At 38.2% G+C, this 27,177-nt stretch overlaps 1 protein-coding gene across 2 annotated transcripts; it reads left to right on the plus strand.

Moving 5' to 3' along the window:
* Window positions 1-26,643, plus strand: LOC139133307 (protocadherin Fat 3-like). 2 transcript variants are annotated; one of them, XM_070699840.1, is made up of 10 exons: window positions 1-353; window positions 3,501-3,635; window positions 4,853-5,044; window positions 8,182-8,442; window positions 8,635-9,000; window positions 9,477-9,722; window positions 10,275-10,388; window positions 10,611-10,748; window positions 12,720-12,804; window positions 25,153-26,643. In XM_070699840.1, the coding sequence occupies exons 5-10, from the start codon at window positions 8,784-8,786 to the stop codon at window positions 25,334-25,336; spliced, it is 984 nt and encodes a 327-aa protein (XP_070555941.1). In that variant the 5' UTR covers window positions 1-353; window positions 3,501-3,635; window positions 4,853-5,044; window positions 8,182-8,442; window positions 8,635-8,783; the 3' UTR covers window positions 25,337-26,643. The 2 variants fall into 2 exon arrangements, with proteins under 2 accessions (XP_070555941.1, XP_070555942.1); XM_070699841.1 differs by lacking the exon at window positions 3,501-3,635 and having other exon boundaries at window positions 14-353.
* Window positions 26,644-27,177: the final 534 nt, after the last annotated feature.

The following is a 27,177-nucleotide window of genomic DNA, read 5'->3' on the forward strand; positions in this document are numbered from 1 at the left end:
ATGCATGACCCTCAGCTTTCGGGTCAACTCAAACGAGGAAGTAATAAAAATGCCATGTGAAACCTTATTTACCTGTAATAAAACGTTTTGAAAGCACTGTGATATCAACAAAATAACAGTTCTGCGATACCCTGCTCAAGTTTGATAGGACCGCTGTGAAGTGTGACGATACGGTGTTTTGGTGAGGACTTGGTTGCGACAGCTTGCAATTGGGTATACCTTCCTTGATACTGTAATCCCAGCCTACGTGCCTATGGAAGGTGTGACGTTTTCATCGAGGAGATATCTGCGCCGCCATTTTATACTCATTGTAGCGGCTTTGAGCGTTAACATCATCTACGTCCGTAGTACCAGTAAGTGTATTCTTACGTTTGTCAGAGTGAGCTTGAATATAGATTTTTTTTAAATGTTCAGTCAATGGTGGAAATGATAACTACATTATTACAGTTTAACATTATCGTGTATTGTGTAAACTGTTGGTAATGGCAAATAATGAGTGTGGGTTTTGCCAGCAAACTGGAACTGTTCAGATTGTCAAATAAAATATAACTTGAAGAGACAGCAGCAAAGGTTTTACTTAAACCAGTTTTTTGTCATCTTTATCTGTAACTGACTGTGTTACAAAGCGCCCTAAGAATACGCACACGCCCGCTTTATGGGAACTCGGGAAAGGACAATTGATTTATGGATACTCGGGAAAGGACATGTGATTGACTTTGGACAACTTCCAAAGGAGAACAAACCAACTACATCACGTAAACATTTAATGTCAAGAACCTCTATCGCGAAAACCAGAATTTGAGGTCTGCCATATTAAAATCAACTTTTTTGACATGAAACGAATTTAAGGTTGAATAAATATCTCCTGAGATAAGGGCATGTGTATGTTACGTCAAGCATTCCATGTTGCTGCAAGGGTCCCGCTGGCCGATTTCGACACAAAGGACAGTGGTTACACCGTCGCGTAAGCCAAACTGAATGGAGCTCGGTCACGGCTATCGACTCAAGTGATGTGTCCAATGGTAGCCATGAATAAAACCTGACTCTAACTCAAGCTTCGAGAGCCCCAAGCGCACTGTCCTGTGTATCCGCTTATTCAACGTCCTTAACTTGCATTTAGGGAGCGTTCAGTTTTTACGGCCTGGGGGGGGGGGGCGGCAAAATCTTGTCGCCGGTGTTCAAAAAAATATAGACCCCCCTGCATTTTTTGTGAAAAAAAGATGACCCCCCTTTGTCAGAGGAAAAAATTGATGACCCCCCCCCCTGAAAAATAACCAAAACCCATAATTATGTCAAATTTACCTCCATGGTTTGGATTTGAACTCCGGTACGCGGCGCACTTTATTCATGTAGCAGAGATGCCAGTGCACAAACTTCTCAGCCACATCCATTGAAACGTCTGTTAATTAGGACGACTGTAAGGCAATTTTTAACTTCATTTCCATAGACAACTCATGTCCATGGACATTGTATAAAGTAAACTTTATTGGAGTGGTTCGCCAAAGGCAGCCCTCCGGTTAAGAGGGTCATGGGCCATTACGTAAAGTCAACTTTATTCTAGTGGGCCACCAAAGGTGGCCCGCCGGTAAAGAGGGTCGATCATGGCTATTGCATAAAGTAGACTTTACTGGACAGGGCCGCTGAAGGCGCGCGGCCATTACCATTATTCAGTGTGTGATCCCAGGGGTCCCTCAAAAATGTTTCTAATACAAGCCGCGGCTTCAATTGGGAATTTGACAGTAAGTTTGCCGTGGGGTATTACATAAAGTCAATTTATTGTAGTGGGCCACGCAGGCGGCCCGCTTGTAAAGAGGGTCTGATCATGGGCATTGCATGAAGTAAACCTAATTCGAGTGGGCCGCCAAAGGCGTCTGCCCGTTAAGAGGGTCATGGGTAATACATAATGTATATTTATTGTATTGGGCCGCCGAAGGCGGCCCGCCGGTAAAGAGGGTCGATCATGGCCATGGCATAAAGTGAACTTTATTGTTGGTATTATGTTTTTGAAAATTGGTGACCCCCCTTTCCTACCAGTAAAAAAGCGATGACCCCCCTTTGCGGATTCCAAAATTACGATGACCCCCCCCGATTTTGCCGCCCCCCCCGGCCGTAAAAACTAAACGGTCCCTTAGTTGAGTCAACCACGTTATATCGTAGCGCGTGATCGCTCGTAGCGCGTGCTCGTGCCGAGCAAGGCAAATGTACGACATGCGCTATTTTACTGTGAACATTCAAACTTGGTTCCATCAATAGAAAGTCTCAAAAGATTCAGAATTAGGTGTGAATAATGCTTTACGGGTGCGCAATTGACGGTCTGTTGCATTTGTGACGTTAGCACTTCAACATCCCTAAAGGGGACATGCTGAATATTTACAATTTAGTGTCTACGCTTTAGATTAGGGGATCCTAAGTATCATATGATCTTGAACATGAACTGTATAGACACGTCATTAATTTTGGTACAATGCTGTCTACAGATTGACCATGGATGAATTTAGTTTATTGCAATAGAATCATAACAAACACCACAAAAAATTCCTATCGAAACAACTGAAGAAAGATCTTCTTCTCTCCATGACTCCCGCTGTCTTATCGGCTGGCAGGCAAGTCGCTTGTGTTGTACGTTCGTCCTTCATGTCTTCTCATAACAGCAAACGTTCATCTCTGATTGTGAAAACTCGGAGTTGCCAAAAAGTCTATTTGTTCAAAAGGGTATATTTGCAATCAGTTTCTTATCGCACACGCTTGCTTGAGGTTTTCTCATAGTGTATGCAGGGTAGTGGGAAGGGCAGACAAGCAGCATGATTGTCATCGATGAGCAGCTTTTTAGCGACAACTTTAGAGAGGCTCATAGCAAGCAAGGCACTGAAATTCAGTTGCATGATCTCGTTGAATGAAGCAAAATAGTTAAGCAGGAGAGTCAACCTATTAAAAGGAAAGTTAGCGGATGGTTTGTCATATGGAGGCTTTGGCGAGAGGAAAACAGTCGGCAGAAGGGGAATATTTTCACAATTTGTGATGAGCTGTCGATGTCATCTTCCCTTGGCCTCCAAAGGTCAATGTCTGCAAAATGTCGCCGTGTTTCAAATATACGCCTATTTGTTTATAAACACACACCCTACAGTATCTCTAAAATAGGTGGTATCGTTTCCTCTATTTTGAAGGCATCGCCTCAGTCTCGCAGCACTATAAATGACAGCTGTATATAATGTGGTTGTATATATCTGATTCTACAGCGTAGTCCGGATGCATGCAACTCTTTCTTGAAAAGTGCCATCCGGTATCATTGACTCGCAAGCATTTTGGCAACTTCTGCAATTTCATTCATGTAATCCAATCCGGTTGAGTGTCAGCCATATAACATAAAACCGACTCAAAATAGATCTTACCTCGCGCTAGAGCATTATGCAATGGTAAGTATACAAAATGTCCTTTCTCCTCAGAAGGAATGGCATTGCTAGTGTCAAACTCTCACACGCTGATTAAATAACCAATTCCAGACAATTTGGTAAGACTGAAGGATGGGACGACTCCCTTTGAGGGCCGCGTTGAGGTTTTCTTGAATGGACAATGGGGAGCTGTGTGTGACGAAGGATGGGATATCAAAGATGCAGAAGTCGTTTGCAAAGAAATAGGTAAGGACAAAACCTACCATTATGTTGGCGTATTTAGCAAATTCTGAATTGTCGTTATGAATCGAGTTATTCAGAAATAAAGCCCGTAGTAAGTGAAAAATCATTAACACAAGTAAGACTGATACTGTAACACAAGTTTGGCAAAGGCAAGTTTACAGTTCCAGTTCCCTTACAAATAATACAATCGCACAGACCACACAAGTTCGTTTCTTGTCCAGGGGGAATAAAGTTGTGATGATTTACAATGATTGTTGATTCAATAGCTGTTGTCATTTTGAAATTAAACATACAGAACCCTAAGCAGAACCCCCTCTCATCTATTTGAGTTTTACACTTTTAATTTTTGCAGCGCCAGCAGAGTCAATATTTTATATCACAGGCGGAGTGAAAAATTGTTCAACAGGTACAAATCAGTGGAGTCAATGTTGTTGCACGCCATTTCTAATTATCTTTATCATTTGACTGAACTTCTAAAGGGAATATCAATGTAGAAAGCGCAAGCACGAAGAGACGGTGTAACTTGTCCTTTCAAACGTAATCTCTACTTCAGTATTGCCACTCCCTTGATCCCAATTTATCCCTGAAAAGAGAGTTTAAGAATGCGCGGAATGTGCATCAGGCAGTGTGGGTATAGGCATTGTGCGGAAGTCACAATACTTCTTGTGTGGAGTTAACGTTGTTAGGGAAGGCCAACCACATACACAGCCAATTAAACGTTTAGTATAGTGATCTCTTGCACAATTTATGCGAGTCAGTTATAGTAAAATAACATATGCGAATGAGCAAAGGAATTTAAATCAAGACGTTATACAAAACAAGTTTGTCGCTTGCAAATTTACATTCAGTACACTACATTATGAGCCGATGCCTAAGGCTCGCAGATTATTTTGCTCTTTTAATTCAACTGTCCAATTTCTCCTTTTACGGCATTTACATAGTGTATGTACAAATTTAAGCGTTCATCTTTCCACAACAACATTGAAACAGTGATAGAAACAACATTATCAATGAAAATAGAAATATTTTTTGGTTTATACTGTCCGCCAGAAATAAAGCCAAAGTTCCTGTAAATGCAACATAGGCTTTTTCTGCAAAAATTTCAGCATTTATATGGTATATCTGGCCTGTATAAATTCAGATTCTTGATGTAAATACTTCAATTGACCTATCCACATTGCTCTTTTGTTTTATATCACATCTTTCTTTAATATCTATAGGTTTGACAGGTGCTATGCGTCCAGCATTGTCAGAGTCTGGAAAGGGTGCTCCTTTCCCAGGAAACGAAGACACTGAGATGTCGATGAATGATGTGAACTGTTTAGGAAATGAAACAAGCATACTTAAATGCGATTTCAGAAGCGATACTACTGACTGTAGCCAGGAAAATGCCGCTGGCGTCTACTGTAATTGTAAGTATATGGCAATCGCAACTTTGATCTTAATTTGTTCTTTCACAGGATACTCATTCTTAATTTGTTCTTTCAGAGACTACTCATTACTTTTGAAACAAGTGAAGGTGTAGTATTAGCAGTAGCATTACTTGATAGTATAGGTGAATATTGAAAAAAACCTTGCACACAGTGGCTTTTGGTAACACAAGTCTACAAATTCACCTACTAGATCAGGACAGCATCGACCAAAACCACAAAGGCAATTAATATTTGACGTGGGCAAGTTTTGTGATATGCGATTCAGTATTTTTACGCACAAGTGGATCGGAAATTATGTCATATCCGCACGTCGGTCACGCCAATTTGTCGTTCTCATCCGACGAGGGCTCACGCCGGCCGTGGTACAAAAAGTTTCACCAGACCTACACGCCCATTTATATCATAGAGGAAAAAAAGCGGAGACAGAGAGCGTTGAGATAGCAGAAAATATCAGCGTTCAGTTAGAGCTTAGGTAAAAGATAATAGCCTAATTACAATTAATTAAGAGCCTTTGCTTGCGCTTAGTCAAAATAGCGTTTTCACTCTTTTATCGTCTGCGTCATTTTCACTAATATAGAGGAGTATGCGTGCTATGTATCCTTCCTGTCGACAATACTCTGTCCCTGGTGATGAATTTCTGTTTGACGACGATCGATCGATACTTCATTCTGCTTTTACCGTTTTTCCGCTAAAATTACGGATGAAATATCTTTTCACACCAAAGACACAAATGTTGATTTTACATTATATTACAGTAATAACTCCCATTGCAGGCGGGTATACACTCGTTTCGGATTCGCTCCATATAGCACTCGCCAAGCTGCCCGTGCCATACGTTGCGTGTTGTATCCATGTCTCGTGTATGCCTATATATATTTACCTGAAGCAGGGGCTATTGCTTCAACAAGGAAACAATCACGGCGAATGTCGTTGTATGATATGGTTCATAGTATTACCCTTTGTATAATTTGTTTGAGTTCCCTTGCTTGCCATGCTTGTGAGTTTGTTAGGGGGCATTTGAGAGTCTTAAACGCTTTGTTAGATTCTCCCCACCCCTTAGGTGTTTGTGAATGCAGCCCAAGGGGCCTACAGTAATTAAAGGTGGGATTGAGCCGGGGAGGGTCACTTTTTATAAAACTGTCCAGGGGTAGGAATATTTGTATAACCCTATCTTGGGAAGGGTCATCTTTAACAGAAGCTGATGTTAAGACCAAACCTCCTATTGTGCAAGTGATGTTTCCTCAATAGGAAATAATTGACGAAATACATTGAATCTTTATATACATACACATTATCAACAAGCTTCAAAAGCAAAGAAGATGCGGTGGTATCCTACATTAAACACCCCGATGAAAGACAAGAGATGAAAACATGTGAGAGAGGTGGCCGAGTGTATATTAATTATCAAATGTCTATAAATGCACAGATATTGTTAGTTTTGCTTCATATTGGAAAAAATTGACCATAGTTCTCTCATAGACTACCATTTATAGTGAATCAACATTTCAGTGAAATTCCGAAATCCAATTTCTTGTACGCGCATCCATTTGTAATTTGCCTAGGTTTGTATCGGAAAAATATTAATAGTTTCCCCATCATAGACCACCATCTATAGAGAATCAAGATTTCGGTGAAATTCCAAAGTCCAATTTTTTTCACAAACATCCACTTGTAACAACCTTAGTCTAATCAAGTACATTGATATCAATAATCAAGTATACATAAATACACAAATTTACCTAGCGTTGTATTGAAAAAAAATTCATAGTTTCCTCATAGACCAACATGTATGGTGCATCAACATGTCGGTGAAATTCCAAAATCCAATTTCTTGTCCACGCATGTACGTTTTACTTCCCACTTCATGCAAAATACATTGACATGTATTATCAAACATATATAAAGTTATAAAGCTTGTTTTGTGGGGAACTTGTCAATAGTTTGCCTGATAGACTCCCATGTATTATGATTTGATAATTATTGGCGCAGTACTGTATCACCCTCGTCTTGCCGTCTTTTAGTTGCGCAAAATATGGTGACCCTCCCACAAATGTATGACCCTTCAAAAATGCTTGCGTAATAAATTGTGATCCTCCCTCCCAAAACGCCAGTCTCCCCCTGTACTTTCTGTCCTAACTTACATTAAACCAATTGTTAGGTAAATTAGCTGATACTGGTTCAGTTATTCCTTGCGAGAATATGTAGTGATTTAGGGGGAGGGGGAAGTTTTAGAATGTCGGACAAGGGGAGGGTTACATTTTAGACAAGAGGATGGGAGGATGAGGTCACATTTTACAGTACAGATTCGCACGGAATTCCCTCGGCCCATCCCCCTGTGATTACTGAAAGCTACCTAACGATAAAATTGTTACTGGGAGAAAAATTAAGAGCTGACGCCGTCAAAGACATGAAGGTATGCGTTGTTGTATACGTCTGCGATGAACAGCTCCATCGTTGTCATACCGGCATGGCTTTGTATAAATCAAAAGATACTTTAGTTTTACTCGTCTTGTTCTCTGTATGGATGGAAATCTCTGGAAAAATTGTTCACATTCTCTTCTATGTAGAATTCGAATTAAAGGGACAAGTAGGCCATTTTTCAACGAATTTTATTTGATACGAGATACTAATTATATTGTTTGACATGTTGAAACATAATGAATAGGCGACCATGCATATAGCCGACCCCAGTTTAGAGAAGATAAATGAAACCATTGCGAAAATGAATTTATTGTCATGACCATTAATTCATTTTCGCTATGGTTTCATTTAATTTGCCTAAAATAGGGGTCGAATATATGCATGGTCACCCATTCAGTATCTTTCAACATTTCAAACAATATAAGTATTATCTCGTATCAAACGAAATTCATGAAAAATGGCCGACTTTGTCCCTTTAAGGAATCAATGACGTACTGCGGACTGCGGCATTCATGTGTGTCATGCTCCAGAATTATAGAGGCCACATTTCATCCACGTAATTTCTCTGCTACATGTCAGATAAAATACTGTAAATAGTTCATCAGCAACTAAGTCAACATTTTTCAAAAGTGGAAATGATAGTCATCTAAGAAGACTTGTTAACAATGTATTTTGCACTTGTTTCTGATATCTAGTTCCGGGTTATAAAGGCTGTTACGGTAACAATGTGTGTGGCGCAAACGAGATTAATAGAACTAGTATGACAATTCAAACGTGTCTCAAGCATTGTCGAGATAAAAAACGGAACTTCGCATGCCTTGAAGGATAGAACTGTCATTGCGGAAACGAGTCCCCTGACGATACCGACAGCTTAGATAACTGGTACTGTGATGAAGCCTGTAAAGGAGACGAAACCCAAGCATGTGGTGGCGAAAATGAGAGTCCAGTATATGAAAGTAAGGTCGTATTTGCATTTAAGAATAAAACTTTCAATGTGTTTTCAGTTGAAGTGATTTCACACAGCAATGCTTTTCATATGTTGCGGCACTGAAATGACTGCTTAGTCTACACCGATTGTGGAAATATATAATCTGTCATATGTATAATGTCTACTTTATAACACGAGTGTTGTGATATGTGATCCACAGCTACACTTGGAGAGTGTGGACGTATTAGCATCACAGTCGAGGAGGGTTGGATAGTGTCTCCAGATTTCCCGGACGACTATCCCGGTTGGTATGACTGCAACTGGTATGTTGAAGCGGAACCAGGTGAAATTATCAATGTAACACTTAGGATGCTGTATTTGGGTGCAGGCGGATTTTACTACAATGATCAGGTGTCTTTCTATAACATCGATGGTAGAAGCGGAAATAAAGTGAAACTTACTCAAAACAGCGGAATACGAGGCGTAATGGACTATTGGATCGGATTTACGACTAATAATGTCCTGAGGGTTGAATTCTCGACAAGTCATTTTCACCATGATAAAGGTTTTGCTGTATTCTACAAAGGTGAGACTACTAATTTCAATTTGAACATTTTCACTAAAATTACGAGTAACTAAAAGCGCTTATCAAGGTGCAACTAAGGTTGTCGAAGTACGCATTACGGCAGGTCAAGAAAGGCAGATATTGTGTTTGTATTTAAAGATATACTTATATCATCCTTATTGTGATTAGTTATGACATCGGGTCAATTCAAGGTATTATCATTTCAGAGCCATGTAATGTTAGTCTTCTCATAAAAGAATTGACTGACCAAAAATGGTACTGGATACATTCAGTCGCTACTTGTCCGCAGGGGATAGCAAATTGCCATTTATCACTGCTTTGATCTGCTTATTGGACAACCAGTTTCTGAAAATGGTTGTCCAATCAGACTATCGACGCAAAACATGTGCCCATCGTACGTAACTTTGTATATAACTTACCTATCGATCCATGTATTATTTGTTTCCTATTTTTCACGGGGACCTTTTTTATTCCAGCCTTTATACCTGGGGAATGTGACCACAACAATTGTCAAAACAACGGAACATGTTACAAAGAAGGCGGAGTCGAGATGTGTGTATGTACAGAGGGCTGGAAAGGGCCAACATGCGAAGAGAAAATTAATGTGTGCCTCAGTAACCCATGTGAGAACAATGGTACCTGTGAATCCATTAGTGGTGGAATGGATGACACATTTTATTGTGAGTGTCCCCCAGGTTATCATGGCTACACCTGTGAACACAGTAAGTTATTCATTCACGTCATATCATATCCCAATAAACCGATAATCTATTTCATGGATCAGAGTCCGGGATAAAAAATAACCGTATGGTAAGAGGCACGGGAAGATAGGGGTGGCTAGTAAACCGAATCCTGCCAACGTCTTTCATATCTTTTTCAAATAACGTGTATTTCTGTGATTATGCCCATGTTGTCTTTTCCCTCAAAAGGCGCTTGTTTCTGCTGATAGGCATATAAGCACTCGGAAAGTCAACGCAAAGGTGCTGCGTATGAAGATAACTTAGGACACTGAGATACAGTGATACAACTCTGAGGAAAATTATAATATTATAAGTTTGGGCCGCTTTGGAGCGAGCGACCTATTTTGACCACTGCTTCAAAGCTAGAATGTTTGTAGGAGGTGGTGGTGGTGGTGGTGGTGCTGCTGTTGTTGATGATGTTGTTTGTTTGTTTTGTTAATTTGCTTATTTGCTTGTCTATTTATTTGTTTGCCATTAGTAAGATAGAAGGAATTGCAGTGCTTCTAATGATTAAATTATCTTCTTTGTTGACAGGACTGACGTGTGAGAATATGTCACTGTGCGAAAACAATGGGACTTGCAGACAGGAAAATGATACCCTTTTCTGCGAATGTAAACCAGGTTACACTGGACAGTTCTGTGAAAACTGTAAATGGATATTTCATTATTTCATTATTTACTTGTATTTGTTACTACAATTACCGCGAGAGTTTGTTCAATCAAGATGGAAAAAGATTTAATGTTCACTGCATATAAAGTCTACTTTGCATGATTTTAATATTGCATTTGCCAAGATTTTTTAATCTGTCAAATTATTGTGAGATTTTTTTTAATTCTATGATCTATTTTGGCTTTTTTGAAAAGACGCAGGGTGGCGACCCAACAGCTCACCGAACTCGTACAGACTCCCTCAGTCTGCGACTGCAGCCCATACACCAACCCTCCTGTCTTCCTCAGCAACATCGCAAACAGGCGAATACGATAGGAATATTGAGAGACAAAGCACAGGTAGAGAATTTAGGCATTGAGTAATATTCTTAATTTACCGCATCGTATTTCCTCTATAAAGCACTCGAAGTAGCAGCTGCATTATAGAGAACTTCCTTTTTCTTGTAACAAGACATATTAATCACACTTCATTGTATCACTGTATTAATTATACTTCACAGTATCGCTTCATAGTCGTGTCATTAACATTCAATTTCGATTTGACACTTCGCTACAAAAAACTTACCAGGGTCAAATATATGCATGATCACCCATTCATTCAGTATCTTTTAACATGTCAACAATATAAGTAGTATATTGTATCAAACAAAATTCATGAAAAATGACCGACTTTGTCCCTTTAAATAGGCTAATATTCTCGGTTAGGTATTGGATATCAGACATTTGTAAGTGAATTTGGTCAGCGACAGTCGACCAGTCGATACTTTGGAGTGTTTTGAACAGAGTAGATTTCAATTTCCTACTCTTTTCGCCAGAAAAATTCCTCCCTGCACCCACCAGTTTTCCCCTACCCCTATATAAACAGCATGGCCCCCGTAGCCTTAAAATTTCCCTTCTCATTGTTTGGCACTGCCAAGGTTTTACACACGACTTTACTCCTTACGCGCCGTGCTTCGGTTTTTTATTGTCTACTCTGTGCAAGTAATCTCAGTTTCCGGATTAGTTACACGAGAAATAAAAACAAACACGTCCATGAGCACAAAAATCACTGGACGCGAACTTTTGGTTGTGCGGATAGCTCTAACGTTTGCTTGTGCGTACATCTCTAATTTCGAGGTAACATTTAATATTTTCACAATGGCATCTGCAGATCAATTTAAATTGTCGAAATGCAAAATTGCCGATAAATGAGACCACAGTACAAAACAATTGCAAGGGCTTATGCAATATATGCCGTAAGCTACTTAAGTTTCATGTCGTATAGAGTCCCATAGTACCCCTTATCATAAAGGTATTCTGAAAGCGATTTTGTGACGATCACAGTATACCGTCTTCTTTACTTAGCTCTCATTCCGTCAAGAAAGATATTCTATCACCGTCAACCACTGACTTCAAGTAATCAGAGAAAAAGATTGAAAATAACAAAGAATTACATGTTTATTTGTTACTTTCAAAATAGCTTGGAATTACAACGTGCTTGAGTGATAAGAAAAACGTTATTGGTGATAGAAAATGACGCCACCTGCATTCATTACAAACGTTCACCTTCGATAAAGTTTGCAACCATTTAAGCCAATACGATGTTCACAGTGCAACGTCTGATGAGACGTTTTGATGAGAAACTGGTACCTGGCTTTCTATATAAGCTGATTTTGTCTGAGGCAGATATTGAGTCGATTTCAATAGGCATTATTTAATTTCATTTGATTTTCAAATGAGACACAGCTCATTTGCATCAAAACTAGTGAGACAGGGATACACATCAGAAAAACTCATGAGAACTTTCAAAAAGTTCTACGTTCGATATGACGACATTGTGGCCAAATATAACACCTCACTCAAATGATTAGCGACATCATTCTCTGCTTTGACTTATTACAGTTGTTCATGTAGTGTGTCATTCTCATACAATATTAGACAATTTTGGGACCAATCCTGACGGGTGTAGTATGCTAATAAGGTATGCTTACCCATTCCAAACACCTGTTACCACCACTTATTATCAGTGGTTTAGGATGGTCCTACCTAAATTTGTAAATCACAAGTGTCCCATGGACCTGGTAATGTATTACTGTGAATGAAATATTCGCAATCATACCAATCCATAATCCAATAACATTAGATTATTAGACTAGTTCAACGTCATATTAACACAACTCTAAGTTCTACGAGCAACGTTAAATTACAATTGTCTCCCTTAACGACTGAAAAGTTGCAATTGCGATTTCCATGATAGGAGTGATGGTTCAAGTAAGGTTGTATTCTACAAACGCAGTAAGCGAACAAATATATTATGTTCTATACACACAGGTATAGCCGTCGGTATTTCTGTCGCATTTATTACAGCAGGGATCATCATTACCACTGTCGTAGCAGCAGTTGTTTGCAGGAAGAGGTAAGCCGCTATATTCAGTTTTTGCTTTCCCGAAAGTAAAAACAGTAGGATATATTGTATCGACAAGGACAGTATTGCTAACACTTTGAGAATTCATAAATTTGAAGCACTTAGCCTAAAACAACAACTGATCAGAAGTGATGATGATGTATATACCATCATGGTTCTAATGCGTATTAATATAGAGAATAGCTGTTTACCTGTGAAGGCTTGCTTATTAGTCTTACTGTTAATTGTTAAACAATGGCTTTGTATTAAATTGATGTCACAGCGGACGACCGAAATTCAGCCCTGACTAGAATTCATATGGTGACAAAAACAATGTATACTGTAAACAATCTGTAGTTTGTTTGTTTTTGTTTTGTTTGTTTTCTGCAAGCGAACGCTTGTTTTTGCTGAATAATTAAGGGGGAATGGGAATGATGTAATCCTTTGTATAATGATATCATATCGGCCTCAGCCCTAGGCGTCGCGCCAGAGGTTCAGATTACATTTGTCACGGTTGTTGATTCATGATAAGTAATAGTGAAGGATAAAATAGAATTAATTTGTTACTGGCTATATATGTTTACCTGGTGAAAACAGTTCACACACGTACACGATGTCAAACTCTGCAGGTATAGATTTTCTGTTTAATGTGTAAAAATGTTGAACATCACAGCTTAAGCGGACGTATAGAAATTTGCATAATTCAATAGGCTGCAGAGCCTCGTTCTGAATGTAAACAAGCAATATGGCGGAGTTCACGTCGTTCGAGCGACATGCTTGTGAAAATGGGCTCGAAAGCTCACAAATAATGATTATTTAATGCGAAATTGAACAAGCTATGAGGTAATGTACACTTTTGAGAGTAATTTCATCGTATCTAGGCATGATAGAAATAAATACTAATGATAATTGACAACTGAATTCGTACGTTGCCATGATGGTTTATACCTCTCAGCTGTGTGCTATTTTTAGACTGTGACCCAAAACACACTGATACAGGTCTTGAACAAAAATAATACTTGTTGTGCCAAACCACTTGCTATTGAACAACGCTTGTACCAAGTTTCGTGAATTTCTGACGGTGCGCCTATATTTGCGGCATGATTTCACGATGCCATGTATGTGCTGTTACCGTTCAAGGCCGATCGTACAGCCCAGTGTATACGTGTACGCGTGTACATGCGTACAACGCTATGGCAGTTAATACGGCGAAACTCGCCTTTATGCTATCGGACTTCAGTCAACATTGACGAGTTGAAACATGGTTACTGAACAGTGATATATTAACTTAAACGATGCGATTTCGTATGCAACAGGCAGTTGTGTAGTTTTTTAAATGAATCTTTTTCCACTGCAATGGCATTCTTTCTTCATCATGGAAACATTGATTATTGATTATTCTGAGTTTGTAAAACTATCATTTATCTGTACATTGTAATCCACCCCTGTATATTATAAACTATTTTCTTCACATTCTACATTTTCACTTTCATCTGATAACTCTACCACGTTTGCTTCTGCTACCTCATATTCTTCTTCAATAATTTCTTGAATTTCTTCTATATCACTGTCGCTTGATGTAAAATTAATTTCTTCCATTACTATATCATTTATCTCATCCACATCTCCAGCGTCCATCGAGTTCATACATTGAACACATCTGCATCCAGGCCCACATTTTGCATTCCGTTTAACGCAACTACAAACCCTACTCTTACACCCAGACTTACAACCACATCCCTTTGTGTAATACAATACTGTATCTTCACACCCCTTATGGCTTATTCTGTATCCCATAAGATCTTCAATGCATTATTTCTCACTAGAAACCCTAATTCATTGTAATCAGGTAAGCTTATGGTTGATTTATGAGACTGGCTCCAAATTTGAGCAACAAAGCAACTCCTTTGCTAATGAAGCTTAAGGGCTGTTGATGTTGGTGGAATTTCATCCTCTGACCGTATTCTAACATGTATTGTATCCCTTATTTTATCTAGCCATTTGCAGTGTAATTAAGTTACACTAGACGTATATCATTTAGGACATAAATTTGTGTCCTAAACCCCAGCGTCGCTCACGTTGATTGGTAGGTCTTATGTCCCTATGTCCCATTTGCGTTCATTCATTGGCTGCCTTTATGTCCTCAAGTCTCATTAATATTTACTGTTCCGAATGCAACTCATTCATTGGCCGCCATATGTTCTTGTCCCTGCCTCACTTTCGAGTGTTTCTTGTCTCGTTCGGCCATGTGCTTATTACTGTAACGCATCTGCGAGCCTAGCCAATCATTACCAGACAGCTAGAGCGTAGGCACAACGTTTGTGAAGACAAATTTTTCTTTGCACCTGCGCTTCACTTAATCTCATTGTCAGGAAGCTCCGGCATCAAAGTTGTCTGCATTCCCTGACACGTTGACATGTGACACGTGAAAATATTGGTCTTATTAGCTGTAAATATTTCTGTCAGTAAAAATACGCTGCTTCTTACCATATGAAAAATATACAACTTTGTAGTTACACTCTTCAGCTACAGGTTCATTTGTAAAACAAAATGCTTGCCATCGGATTGTGTATTAAAGCTCCATTGGCTGCCCCATTTAGCTTTTTTCGGTATTTTTCTCCGTTTTGACTCCAGTTTCTGGTGTTAATCCCTGGGCTATGATGAAATAAATAACAAGTGCATACCTTGTCGATGCAGTCTACATGGATATAATCAGGCATTATTGTTGAATGCTGAATTCAAGTCCGGACTAGAATCATTTATCAACAATAACAATGGTCATTACACATGTACTGGGTGTGTTGACAAGCAGAGTAATGGACACTTTAAATTAGCACAGCACAGGTATTAGGATGAGAAACTATAGTAGATTTACAGAATTAAAATACTGAAAAAATAGTCAAAAGTTACAGCTCATTTCCCTATAATTCCGAATTGACAATAACGGACTGCATCATTGATTCCAGATGATCCATGTACATGTATAACGTAGTCAGCATCTTTAATTAGACTAGCTCATTAGTTTGTTCAGACATTCACGTCTGTTGATGATTATTTTCGCAATCGTCTACAGATCCAATGTTGGTGTACATATATCATCGAAATGAGCAAGGTAAATCTGCTTGTGATCCGTTCGATGCGAAACAAAGATTACAAGACATTAGCTGTGGAGGGCAATTCATGCGCCTGTTGTGCACCTGTTTGAAGTTACTTTGACAAAACTCCGGGCAATCAGAAACAACCCTGCTAGATGCCGCGCGTTTCCCGAATAAACTTTAGACTTTGAAAAAGAACACGATACCTTCAACGGAGGAATTCTTTTTAATTTCTGGCGAATGTTGCTGCCCCTGTTATATTATTGTTGATACTTATGTTCTAACCACGTTGGTTTATGCCTATTATGCTTAAAGTATGCACATTCCTAGCCCAACGACATATCAGATTGTATCGTGTCTTGCGTTGACTTCTGACGCAAATATACAAGCGAAGGCCTTTGAAATAAATAATGACACATTTTCCGTGTGTTTTGTACTATTGAAGTAAGCAACTACGCCGACATTGTGTGTGTGTGTGTGTGTGTGTGTGTGTGTGTGTGTGCGCGCGCACACACAGAAATTGGTATTATAGAGGTCATGCAGTAATACGATTTTCTTTTTTTCGTTATGTTGACTATGCTTTTGGTAGAGGAGCTGCGGTAACCACAGAGACAAACAAAGACGGGGGGTGGATTATATGACCATTTAGTAATCGTAAAGAGGTGCGTATTTGACCGAAGAGTGTCATGGTGATACGTTGTGCTTGAATCCATCATAATTGCCGGCTTCACAAAGGTTACTGTCAGTCATTGTTCGAAAGTGATGAATGAAATAACACCTGGAGTCTTGGACTGCTTTGCTAAACGCGCAGATACATTTGTACATTACAGTAATACGCACATGGCAGAGCGAGACAAGTAACACTCGAAAGTGAGGCAGGGACAAGAACATAAGGCGGCCAATGAATGAATTGGATTCGGAACAGTAAATATTAATGAGACTTGAGGACATATAGGCAGCCAATGAATGAACGCAGATGGGACATAGGGACATAAGACCTACCAATCAACGTGAGCGACGCTGGGGTTTAGGACACAAACTTATGTCCTAAATGGTATACGTCTATTTGAACATATACTGTCTTGTTTGATACACTTAAATAGGTCACCAGGACTTGTATACTCGGATGCAAATTCTACGTTATTTTTTTTATAGTATACAGACCCAATCAATCTATAGAATGCTAAGAGACCAGTTTCAGCACTGTCATCATTCAGGCCACCTATAAAGGATGCATATTGGTAAAAGGTGTTAAGAAATGCTGCTTTCCCTAACCCTGCAAAAAATAGAATATAGTCGCAACCAGATGATATGTAAATAGCCTGCATAGTACTAGCTCTGTCCATTGGGCTGATGTCACTTAAATCAGCATCTCTTTTTATGCAATCCAGAAGGAATTCATATTTAGGTATGACAAATTACCTGGCACAGCACTCAATTGTACATATATTTCCTTCTGTTTGACTTGTTGATCATTTTGGTCAAAATACACCAATTCTGATTCCATATAGTGTAAGCCAATATGATAAATATCAGTATCAGGTGAAAATATAAGTAGTTTTGTTTCTTTGGCTTTGATAGCATGCAGCCAAATCCGAGTATCTGCTTCTTCATGATTGCACAGAAATGCTCTGTTTTCTATTAAATCAGAATTGCTGCTTATTTCAATGCCTTTCCTTTATTTTCACCATTAAAACCTCCTGCAACCAGAAATGTTTGCATCATTCCCAAATGAGGCTTTATTAGCATGGGCAGTTCAGCACAAAGGAGGCATATAAGGGCTCTTTTGTTTGACCTTTCCCCAATAAATGTCATCCATGGTTCTTTGGGAATAGGTGAATCTAACTTGAGATCTGTGTACATTTTAACCTTTTTTGTTTATCATTCTGTCATCTCTCCTTAGACGTTCTAATTCCTTGGGACTTGGCTGATCAGCAGAAATTGCATTTGGATCGTCAAAGAGAAAATGGACAGCCCTACAACCGTGTCTAAAATGGGGTAAAATCCACCTACGGATAATATACAAAAAATAATCCTGCAGTGTCTTATGATGACTTCTAATTGGAGCTGATTGTATAGCAAACATGCCTTCCAAAATAACTAGGTCAGATTTCCAAGTGTTTGGCAATGTTTCACTAAAAATCTTCTCTTTTCATATCTGACTTTTATTGTTTTTTGTTGCATTAGATTTTGTACCCTGGTGGTACATAGTACCATCAGCCTTGCAAATTGCTCTGGGTAGTGCAATAAACTGCTTGAAACCCTCAATTGGTGTGCCAGATTTGATTGAAAAAAGCATTTGTCGTTTAAGACATTGGTCAATAAGTTTCTTGTCTTGGTCACTCGTTCTTACTTTCTTTTTGTTTACTTTTTGCATTGAAAAGTTTTCAGTTTCTTCATTCGAACAGGTACTTGTGCACTTGGCGTATTTAATATCCGTGAAGAAACATAGTTGGAATACGCAGTTTTTCCAATGTCATAAAAGTTCAATAAATCTTCATATACTGCCCCACTTGCACATTCTCCAGAAAACAGTTTAAACAAACCCCTGTTTTCAGTTACAGTACAGTTGAATACAGCAGAGGCAGAAACTTTTCGAAGATATTTTTTACATAATAGTTCATAAGTTTCTTTCTTCGCCTTTGCTTCCCTGTTTCTCCCAAGCGTCAACTGAGTTGCATCAGTAGGGTCACGGTATTTGGATGGTTTGATTTGAGACTTAATATTGTCCAAACAGTTTGCTCTGTAGGGTAAAAATACTGCTGTATTGTCTAATGTATCTGGAGAGGGCTTATTCACTGCATTCTTGACACTCAAATTAATGAGAGACTCATGGGCCTCATCCAGTGCTAATTCTTTCCATGATAGGCCAGTAACAGAAAAACTGAATCCCCCATTTTTAAGATGGTGCAAAACACTGTTGGGTGCAGAAAGCAAGTCCATCAAATGCTGAGGCACTAGCCTTAGGTAGGTAGTTCGGTCATAGGCATGGAATAATGGGGCCAATTTTTTTATTGCACCAAGTCTCAAATCCCAGTTTGAACTTCTGAAAGCCAGATAAAGACTTACATAAGCCATTCCATCTCTATGCACAAAGTAAGACCAAAATTTGAAAGTGTCATCTTTACTGCTCATTTGTTTGACAAAACCCCGAAAATCATCATGTAGGCCAATTAAGTTTGTCTGAAGAGCTTCAATTACACTTTTCAGTCTTTCTGTGTCTCCTACTTTTGAAGCATTTTCACTGTCCAGTGTTGATGGCAAAACAGTTTCTAAAATTGCTTTACTGTCAAGTTGACATTGTTCATATTCACTGTTCTGCCTGAATTTAAAGAATTCAGCAATTTGATAACGGTAGAATGCCTCCCAAACTTGGAGGACAAATGCATGACAGCGTTTGAAATTCTGACACTTCAGTAAATTTGTCAGTAAACCCTCCTCCTTGTAAGTCATTTTGGCAATCTCTTTTAGGCCAGCTTTCATATAGATTTTAAACAAGACTGGCTGGGTGTTTTTAAGTAAATGCCAGTCTCCTTGGAAACAGATCAACCAGTGGAGTTCTTCTGCATATTCAGCTTTCATCTTTTGGAGAATTTCATAGGTTTTTCCATCTCCTACAACCACCAAATATTTCAATCTTACACCAATTTTGAAGATTGAATGGAGTTTTTCAAGAACATGTTTAACAGTTTCAAAGCAGTCACAAGGCTCATTCAGTACTCCTAAATAGATTACTTTGACCTTTCAGTGTTAGTGTCATGACCTCTTGAAACAAATTCCTTCAGATTAGGAGACACTATCTCTGAAGTTAGTGAGTGCAGTGTATGTTTTTGTAGGCAGTAGTAGAAACAATTACTATTAATAATATCCATCTCTTTTATTTCTGCAGCACTCATTTCAAAATCATCAGCTGAGGTGCTAGATATTGAGGGTGTAAGTCGCCTCATTCCTGTTGCTGGCAAAAAATGCTGACTTCTGTCAATGTTTTCTTTTAGGTCTTTTAACAAACTTGTTTTTCTCCTCTTTTTTGGCTTTGATGGGCCTACGTCCAGGTCTGTTTTATTTTTTTTCATCAGAATTTGCTTCATCAGCACAGAACAAACCACTACCAAAGACTTCATCAAACGTCAGACATGTGACAGTGGGAGGCAACAGACGAATGTCCACACAGTACCATGGCTTTAATACAGATTCATTGCACATGTCAAATAATGGTGACTTATCATTAAATCTGTCATTAGAAACAAGCAAGAATAATTCCCAAAACATTGTCTCCTGACATAGAATGGTTCAACACCTGCATATTTCTGGCCAAACTGACAGAGCAACTTCTGTCCTGACTGAGAATACACTTTATTGGACATTTCAAGAAATATGCCAAACAAACTAGGTCAGTGTAATCACCAGGTGCTGTTGTATTCCTGATAGAATCAGCCAGAGCCATAAAATCAGGATATCTTGGGGTCAAAAGAAAAAGCTGCTCAGATTCTGGATTTTATCTTCAAAGAAATCAATGCAGTGGTCTGTTTGTAATTCATTTGCAACAAGCTTTCTAATATTTCCAACTAAAGCAATTTCAAGATCAGCAAGTTCCTTGTTAACAGGTTTGAAACTTGAATCTCTTTCACAGGTTCTTAATTCATAACTACAGCAAACTGGTACACACGGTGATATAAAGAATTGTTATCTGTAGGTACCTGTATTACACGCAGTTCAGAAATGTCACGATCTCTTGTGCTGCCTTGGATGTAATCACCACACCAATTTTATTTGTCACAGGTTTTGGTTCCACAGCTTGGTAAGATGTGGCATGAATGCCCCTACTTTTATCAAATGGTGAAATTCCTGCATGTGGTTGGCAAATATCAATGTTGTCAAGGGAGGCTACAGCAAATGCTCAGGAGTAAAGCTACTTTCAAACTGATCTGTTAATATTTTAGATACAATAGTGTTCATGTGATCCCGAGATGTATCACATGAAGTTGTAACCCCAAATGCATTCATTATTTCAGTCAACTGTGTAGAGCAACCATAGGCTGTAAGAGTATCACCAAGTAGTACAGGAAGGGGATAGGAACATTGACTGTCACTAAGATATAAAAGATGACAAATATTAAACAAAGTGCTGAGTACTTGTCTGTGCTTGTTCTTAGATTCTTCATGGTAGAATCCAAAATAATGTTCATTCCACTTGAATGACTTGCGGAAAATCTCCATATAATCATTTTGGCTGCTAGTTATGATAAAAACAAAATTCCAAAGAACTGGGTCAAGATCTTTGATTACTGACATGAAATTGATATTTGATAAATCTTGGGATTTGTATTTTTCCTTCATAATACCAGCTAACTTGCGCATTTTTTCTCTCAATTCATCAGCTGTTATTCTTAACATTGCTATAGAACTTTGACTATTGACACTGATTCCATTTCTCAACTTGTCTTGCAGTACTTGGCAGTTGTCTTCTAAATTATTAATATTAGCTTTAGAGTTGTAATGTTGTTTATGTAAAATATTACGGATATTAGCCCCCAAACCTGAGAACCAGAGTACCATACTTACAAATGATTTTATTTCTTTCTTTCATGGTAGAAAATGCCACATGGTGTTTAAACTCATTTCCTATCTCAAATTTAAATGACACAAAACTTTTATTTGCATGATCAGTGAATGGTTCAGCATTGTTATTTCTTTTGCTATACAATGCTGATAAAACCTGAATATATTTTTCCTTTGCCTCTACCAAAGGGAAAGGCTCATTGTTCAAAAGTTTAATGCCAACAAATACCAGCATTTCATCTTGGACCACTGACACTATGTCACCATTTGGGTCATAATTTTGTAATCTCTCTTTCACTTCATCCACCAACGTCACTAAATCTGACTGGTCTGATACGGTTCCACTGTTTTGTCTTCTCAATCTTTCTACAGTGTGATACAGCTTCATGAAACATGACTGACAAAGTGTGCTATCCTCTTTTAAAATTAAGTTGAGGTAATCACCTTGGTCTGTAAAATATTGAGAGAGGAGGTCTACACTAGGTGGGTGTCTTGGTGTTCCTCTGATGATTTTGTTACATTCAGGCATGATACATCTGAATTCATGTCTCCTTCTCCAAGTCTGATAATGTGTGTCAGGAATGTTTTTGAGTGTATCACTACCCATTTGAAGATTAAATAATGCAACAAAGAGCATTTTATCATCAACTGAAGTTGTTATTGTACTTGCATCAGAACAGACAAAACACTGACCCTCTTTTCGCTTTCTTTTATCAATTTTGACTGTCTGAGAATTGCTGTCTCTGTCAAGTTGCCTGTCACATGATGAACACAGGCAATCAGTTTCACTTATGTTGTGTGTTTCAAGCAACCAATCCTTATATTCTTGATGTTTCCCAATTTTGTGATACCATCTGGATGATGTGACACTTCTACATTTAATACAGGGGCCACATGATACTTTTTCAGGATGAGCCATTACCTTTCCTCCACCCAGACCTCTTATAACAAGCACAAGTGATTCTGTAAGTGGCCAAGGAATATTGTCATGTATGATTTTTCCATACAATGTCAAATGAAAGTTTTTTTTGTCCACCGAAGTTTGCCAGCAATGTACTCCTTCAAGCAGGAAATGTCCAGTGAGGGTACACTTGCATTTATGACTTTGCCATCAACATCAATATTGATGCTGTACTCATTGCAACTAATTTTATTACTTTCCATGCTATCACACTTTGCATCATTTTCATCCTTACAGTCAAGGTTATAATATAAATGTTCACTCTCACCTCCTACTTCTTCATCACTTTTTCCTTTGCACTCATCTATCTTTTCACTCTCACACTGTTCTCTCTCACAATGTTCACCATCACTTTGTTGTGAACAGCTTTCATCACAAGGTTGAGTACTGTGTACACCTCTCTCCATTTTATTTTGAAATTTACCTTTATAGTACTGTGTTATTTTCTTTATAAATATACAGTACTGTTTTATGTGCCGATGCTGACATGCTTTGACATTTTTCTTTGTGACCTTGCATGAAACTTTAAGCAGAGACACCACTTTCTGTTGTGCAATTGTCTGTGATCTACACACAACCTTGTCAATGTCACGCTGATCTTTTCCAACACAGCGATAAAGACTTAGAATTTTATTCAGACTATCTTTACTAGAGTTACTCAGAGATAAACTCTGTTTTATTCGTTTGGTAAACATTGCTACACCAATATCAAAGTGAAATATAACAAAGTGAAAGATCTTTCAACATAGACTGCTGATATTATAACACTAGATCTCTCCACTGTTAGCTGATGTGACAAACTGGTCTGAAAACAAGCAAAAATCAAATAAAATATATCAGTATCAACTTCCTATAATATATTATCATAAAACAGGTCAAGACTACTGGTTTAACTACGCATGGGGAGGTCAACGTTTGCCATTGCACGCTTTGATCTACACAATAGACGTGAATTATAGACAACCCCTGCTACCAAAAAGAACTACCGGTACATCTACAACTAACTAGAAAAATAAATATTGGATATTTTATCTTCAAACTGACAACAGAATACTGTGACTATCCGTTACTGCGGGTAAAATCTGGATATACTGGCAGTCACAATCTCACAATGATAAAGTATCCTCAAACAAGTTTTTCATTGTATCAGTGGACGGCTAGCGGTTCGCCTGCATTGCCTGTGGACCTATCGGTAGCCAAGGCCTACGAGCACTACCGCGAAATAGTAACCCAAGTATCAAATATAACATAAGTTGGATTGACAACAGTAAAATATGTGATATTGTTGCAATCTTTGGGCCTAAATAATTTGTAAACGTGAGCAAGGCGTCAGCGGAGTGCGACACGTTCCTCACTCTAAGCGGCCATCTTGTCTTCTGATGGCGGGACGTTGTACGACTCTACGGGGCCAAAGCAGTGATTTGCAGGGCATGAACAAGAATAAAACTAAGTTAGGGGGCTTAAATAATGATTAGACTGTCTAACTCTGTAAAATATTCACAATAATCAGCTGTTCATGTAGTGCGGCAGTCAAAATGGTAGGCCTATATTTAGCGAGCCATAGATCGAAAATACACAATAGCACCAAAAGTAAGCCGTAGAAGTCGATAAAAATTCATAGGCACAAACTTACCTGCTTTATATGACCATAGAAACGTCTCTGACATCGTTTGTTGGGAAAAAATGGGCTGAAATCGCCCCCAAAAAACAGGAAAAATCACACTAACGGTCAAGTGAACAGCGCCCTCATCGCTTCCATTTGAACGAAATTCTACATTAAATATGCAAATAAGGGTATCTCCGCTCAAGCTGATCAATTGGCAATTTTTACCATATTAACAACATATTGTGTTTAATAAGGGACGTATTTTGCTGCACTGCCCAATTTCCAATTGAAAGCTGAAAACTAGGGTTCCGTCTAAAAACTTACATTTTGCATCTATTGACACACAGGGCACTTTTTTGTAAAATTCAATCCCAGCATTCCTTGCGTATATCCTCGTTCATATGCACGACAGTTTTCTATCTTTTTCTATTTTTCAGGCGTCAAAGTAACGGTATTTTTTATTAGAGACAAGGTGGATAATAACACTTACTGGCTAATAAAAGAGATATATTTCATAATGGCATCTTATTATGATACATTACACGCTTCGTATTGTTTATTTACGTGCACTCAAAAGCATGACGGTACCCATGAATTTAGTCCTGTACACTTCCCGTTACTCCCATAGAATATTATGAACCTGCGCATGCGTAGTTAGTAAGCTGCTGGCGCGACTATTAATAATAACAATATTATCAACAGGCACTGCTTTTGCCGCCTTACATCGTTCATCTCTCTAGTCAACTAGTAAAACTTCCCCGAGGTTGAATTACACAAAACGTCTTGACTAAGTTTTGAAATAACATCTCCCTCATGTCATTTATCGTTATCAGCAATAAAATACAGTTATGTTATGATATGTATCGTCTTACAAAAGATACGACTCAGGTAAACAGAATCCATAATTAGTGACTCTATATAACCACTCATATCCCCATGGCGAGAGTTGTTCGACGAAGAGAAATCGAAATGCAGTGATGATGTAGCAAACCGTAAATGAATTCGATCTGCAGTGTTCTCTTCGCTCTGCATAATCATGTTAATCAGGTAACCACTGAACAACAGTGAATTAATGTGTAAATAAGCAGTGATAACATCACGATTATGAAAACATAAACAAATTTTATTTCCTTTTACAGGAAACGTAGTAGTACATGTACTCAAGAAGTTCATGAAGGCAATACCTACGCCGACGCACGGTCGCCGTCGTTTAAAGAGAGCACTTACATGGAACTAATCGGCGAAAAAATCAATGCACCTTCAATGTACATGGATTTGAAGTTCGATGGTAACGCAGAACGCAATATAATTTCAAATCGATGAACGAAGATATTAAAGAGTTTTGATTGTACTTGATAAAGATGTGTTAACTTGTTTCGTCAAGTCTTCCTGGACAATGATGCTTGCAAATTGTCTCTTGATTATCTAAAAAATTAATAATGAACATTTCGTTTCAGTTCTACATGTAATGTAGGTTTTGATATGGGAATCAATTTTAGCATAGATATGTCCTTGGTAAAGTTGCGTAGTTGGCGGACAAGAAAATAACATTTCTTGTAATGGTAGTTAACCAATTATCCTCTCAACCCTGTACATTTTGCTCTCTGCGTTATTTGAAACACAATGAGCTGAAATCAATTGAGTATAGTATAGTCACTAACAGTATAGTAATGTATCTAAGCGATTTTCGTGTTTTTCCTAACTATGCTGCAGGAAACATTTTTTTATTTTGCCAATGTTATAAAAAGTTCGAATTGCGGGCATGCTTTTCATTCTGTTGCTAGTAACTTAATATTGTCTGAACATTTAACCTCTGCAAGATGTTCAAGATCGTATATATATAGAATTTGCTGGCTGAATTACTTATAAACACCCGAGAGATGTGCCCAATAGCTCAGGACGGAAAGCGATTTGCAAGTGGTTTAGAAAATGACGTGATTAGTTTTTGGATCGGAATAAATAAATGTCATTCATTTTTATAACCTCGTAGGAACCATTATTGTTATACGTATTGGAATCGTCACTGTAATTCATGAAAGACTGTAAACAATACTTTGAATAATCGTCTTTTTTTTTAAATCCGTTAAAGTTGACTTTACGGATATCATATCGGCGAATATGATGTAGTAACGAGTTTTGATGATTCATATTCCAGACGAAAAGACAGACTTAGTCTCAATAACCCATTGGCGACTTGATATGTGTATATAAAAATTACTTTCATATTACTATAATAATTTAATTGAGTTATGGTTCCATAGAGAAAGGAACATCTAGGTCATCATAAAACTTTATTTTCAATTGACAAGTGTCAGCATCAGATTTATTATTTCATTGACAAGTCTTTCTGAATAATAAAATACGCTACTTATCGCTAGAAAATAAAAATGTTACATTATGCTGCGTTAAAAACAATCAAAATGGATGTCATATTGTAACCTGACTGTACTTCTTCGAAATGATTTGTAATTTAATATCGAAATGACAGTCTACCCTCTCTCGTGTATTTTGTTGAAAGATTGATCCGCAAACACGGGACACTTTTGGAATTGACGATCATAGGGACGCCTATTCTTTGTTTTAGTTATTTTACAAAGTAATTGTGTGAGTATTTTTCAGCGTATGAGAATATGTTCTGTATTCCTAGGACAACATATTGACATCCACGGACAACATACTGACTGCCTATGAAAACATATTAAATGCCTAGGAAAACACACTAAATGCCTACGACAACATGCTGCATGCCCAGGATAACATTGAATTTCCTTGGACAAAATTGTCAAATGCACATCACAACATAAATACTCTTGACAACATCGTAGTAGACCAATTAAGTCAGCCATGACTTTCCATAAAAAGAGAATGTAAATGCATCGATTACGATGTACTTCCTGGAAGATGAATGAAGTTGGACTTTGTCTACACACAGACTAGATTAACACGTGCACGTTGGTACATTACTGTATCTTGTATTATGGCACATGGCCACTAATTTATTTTCCATAGCCCACCACAGTAGCGTTGAGCTGAATTTTCGTATAAAACTTTCAGCTGTCAATCCTGTTAACAGGTTTAGGTCAATGTCAGCTTGACTGCTGATAATTTTTTTCGTGTTGGTTTACAGAGAGTTTGAGTAAGTGATACAAATAGCGCCCCCAGTT

This window comes from Ptychodera flava, chromosome 5 (genome assembly GCF_041260155.1).
Source record: "Ptychodera flava strain L36383 chromosome 5, AS_Pfla_20210202, whole genome shotgun sequence".
Lineage (NCBI taxonomy): Eukaryota > Metazoa > Hemichordata > Enteropneusta > Ptychoderidae > Ptychodera > Ptychodera flava.

Bases quoted from the DNA above. Each gene is read 5' to 3' on its own strand.
- LOC139133307 (XM_070699840.1), top strand. From the start codon at position 8,784: ATGCTGTATTTGGGTGCAGGCGGATTTTACTACAATGATCAGGTGTCT. The intron at 9,723-10,274 runs GTAAGTTATTCA...CTTTGTTGACAG, and splicing joins TGGCTACACCTGTGAACACA to GACTGACGTGTGAGAATATG. The intron at 10,389-10,610 runs GTAAATGGATAT...GAAAAGACGCAG, and splicing joins TGGACAGTTCTGTGAAAACT to GGTGGCGACCCAACAGCTCA.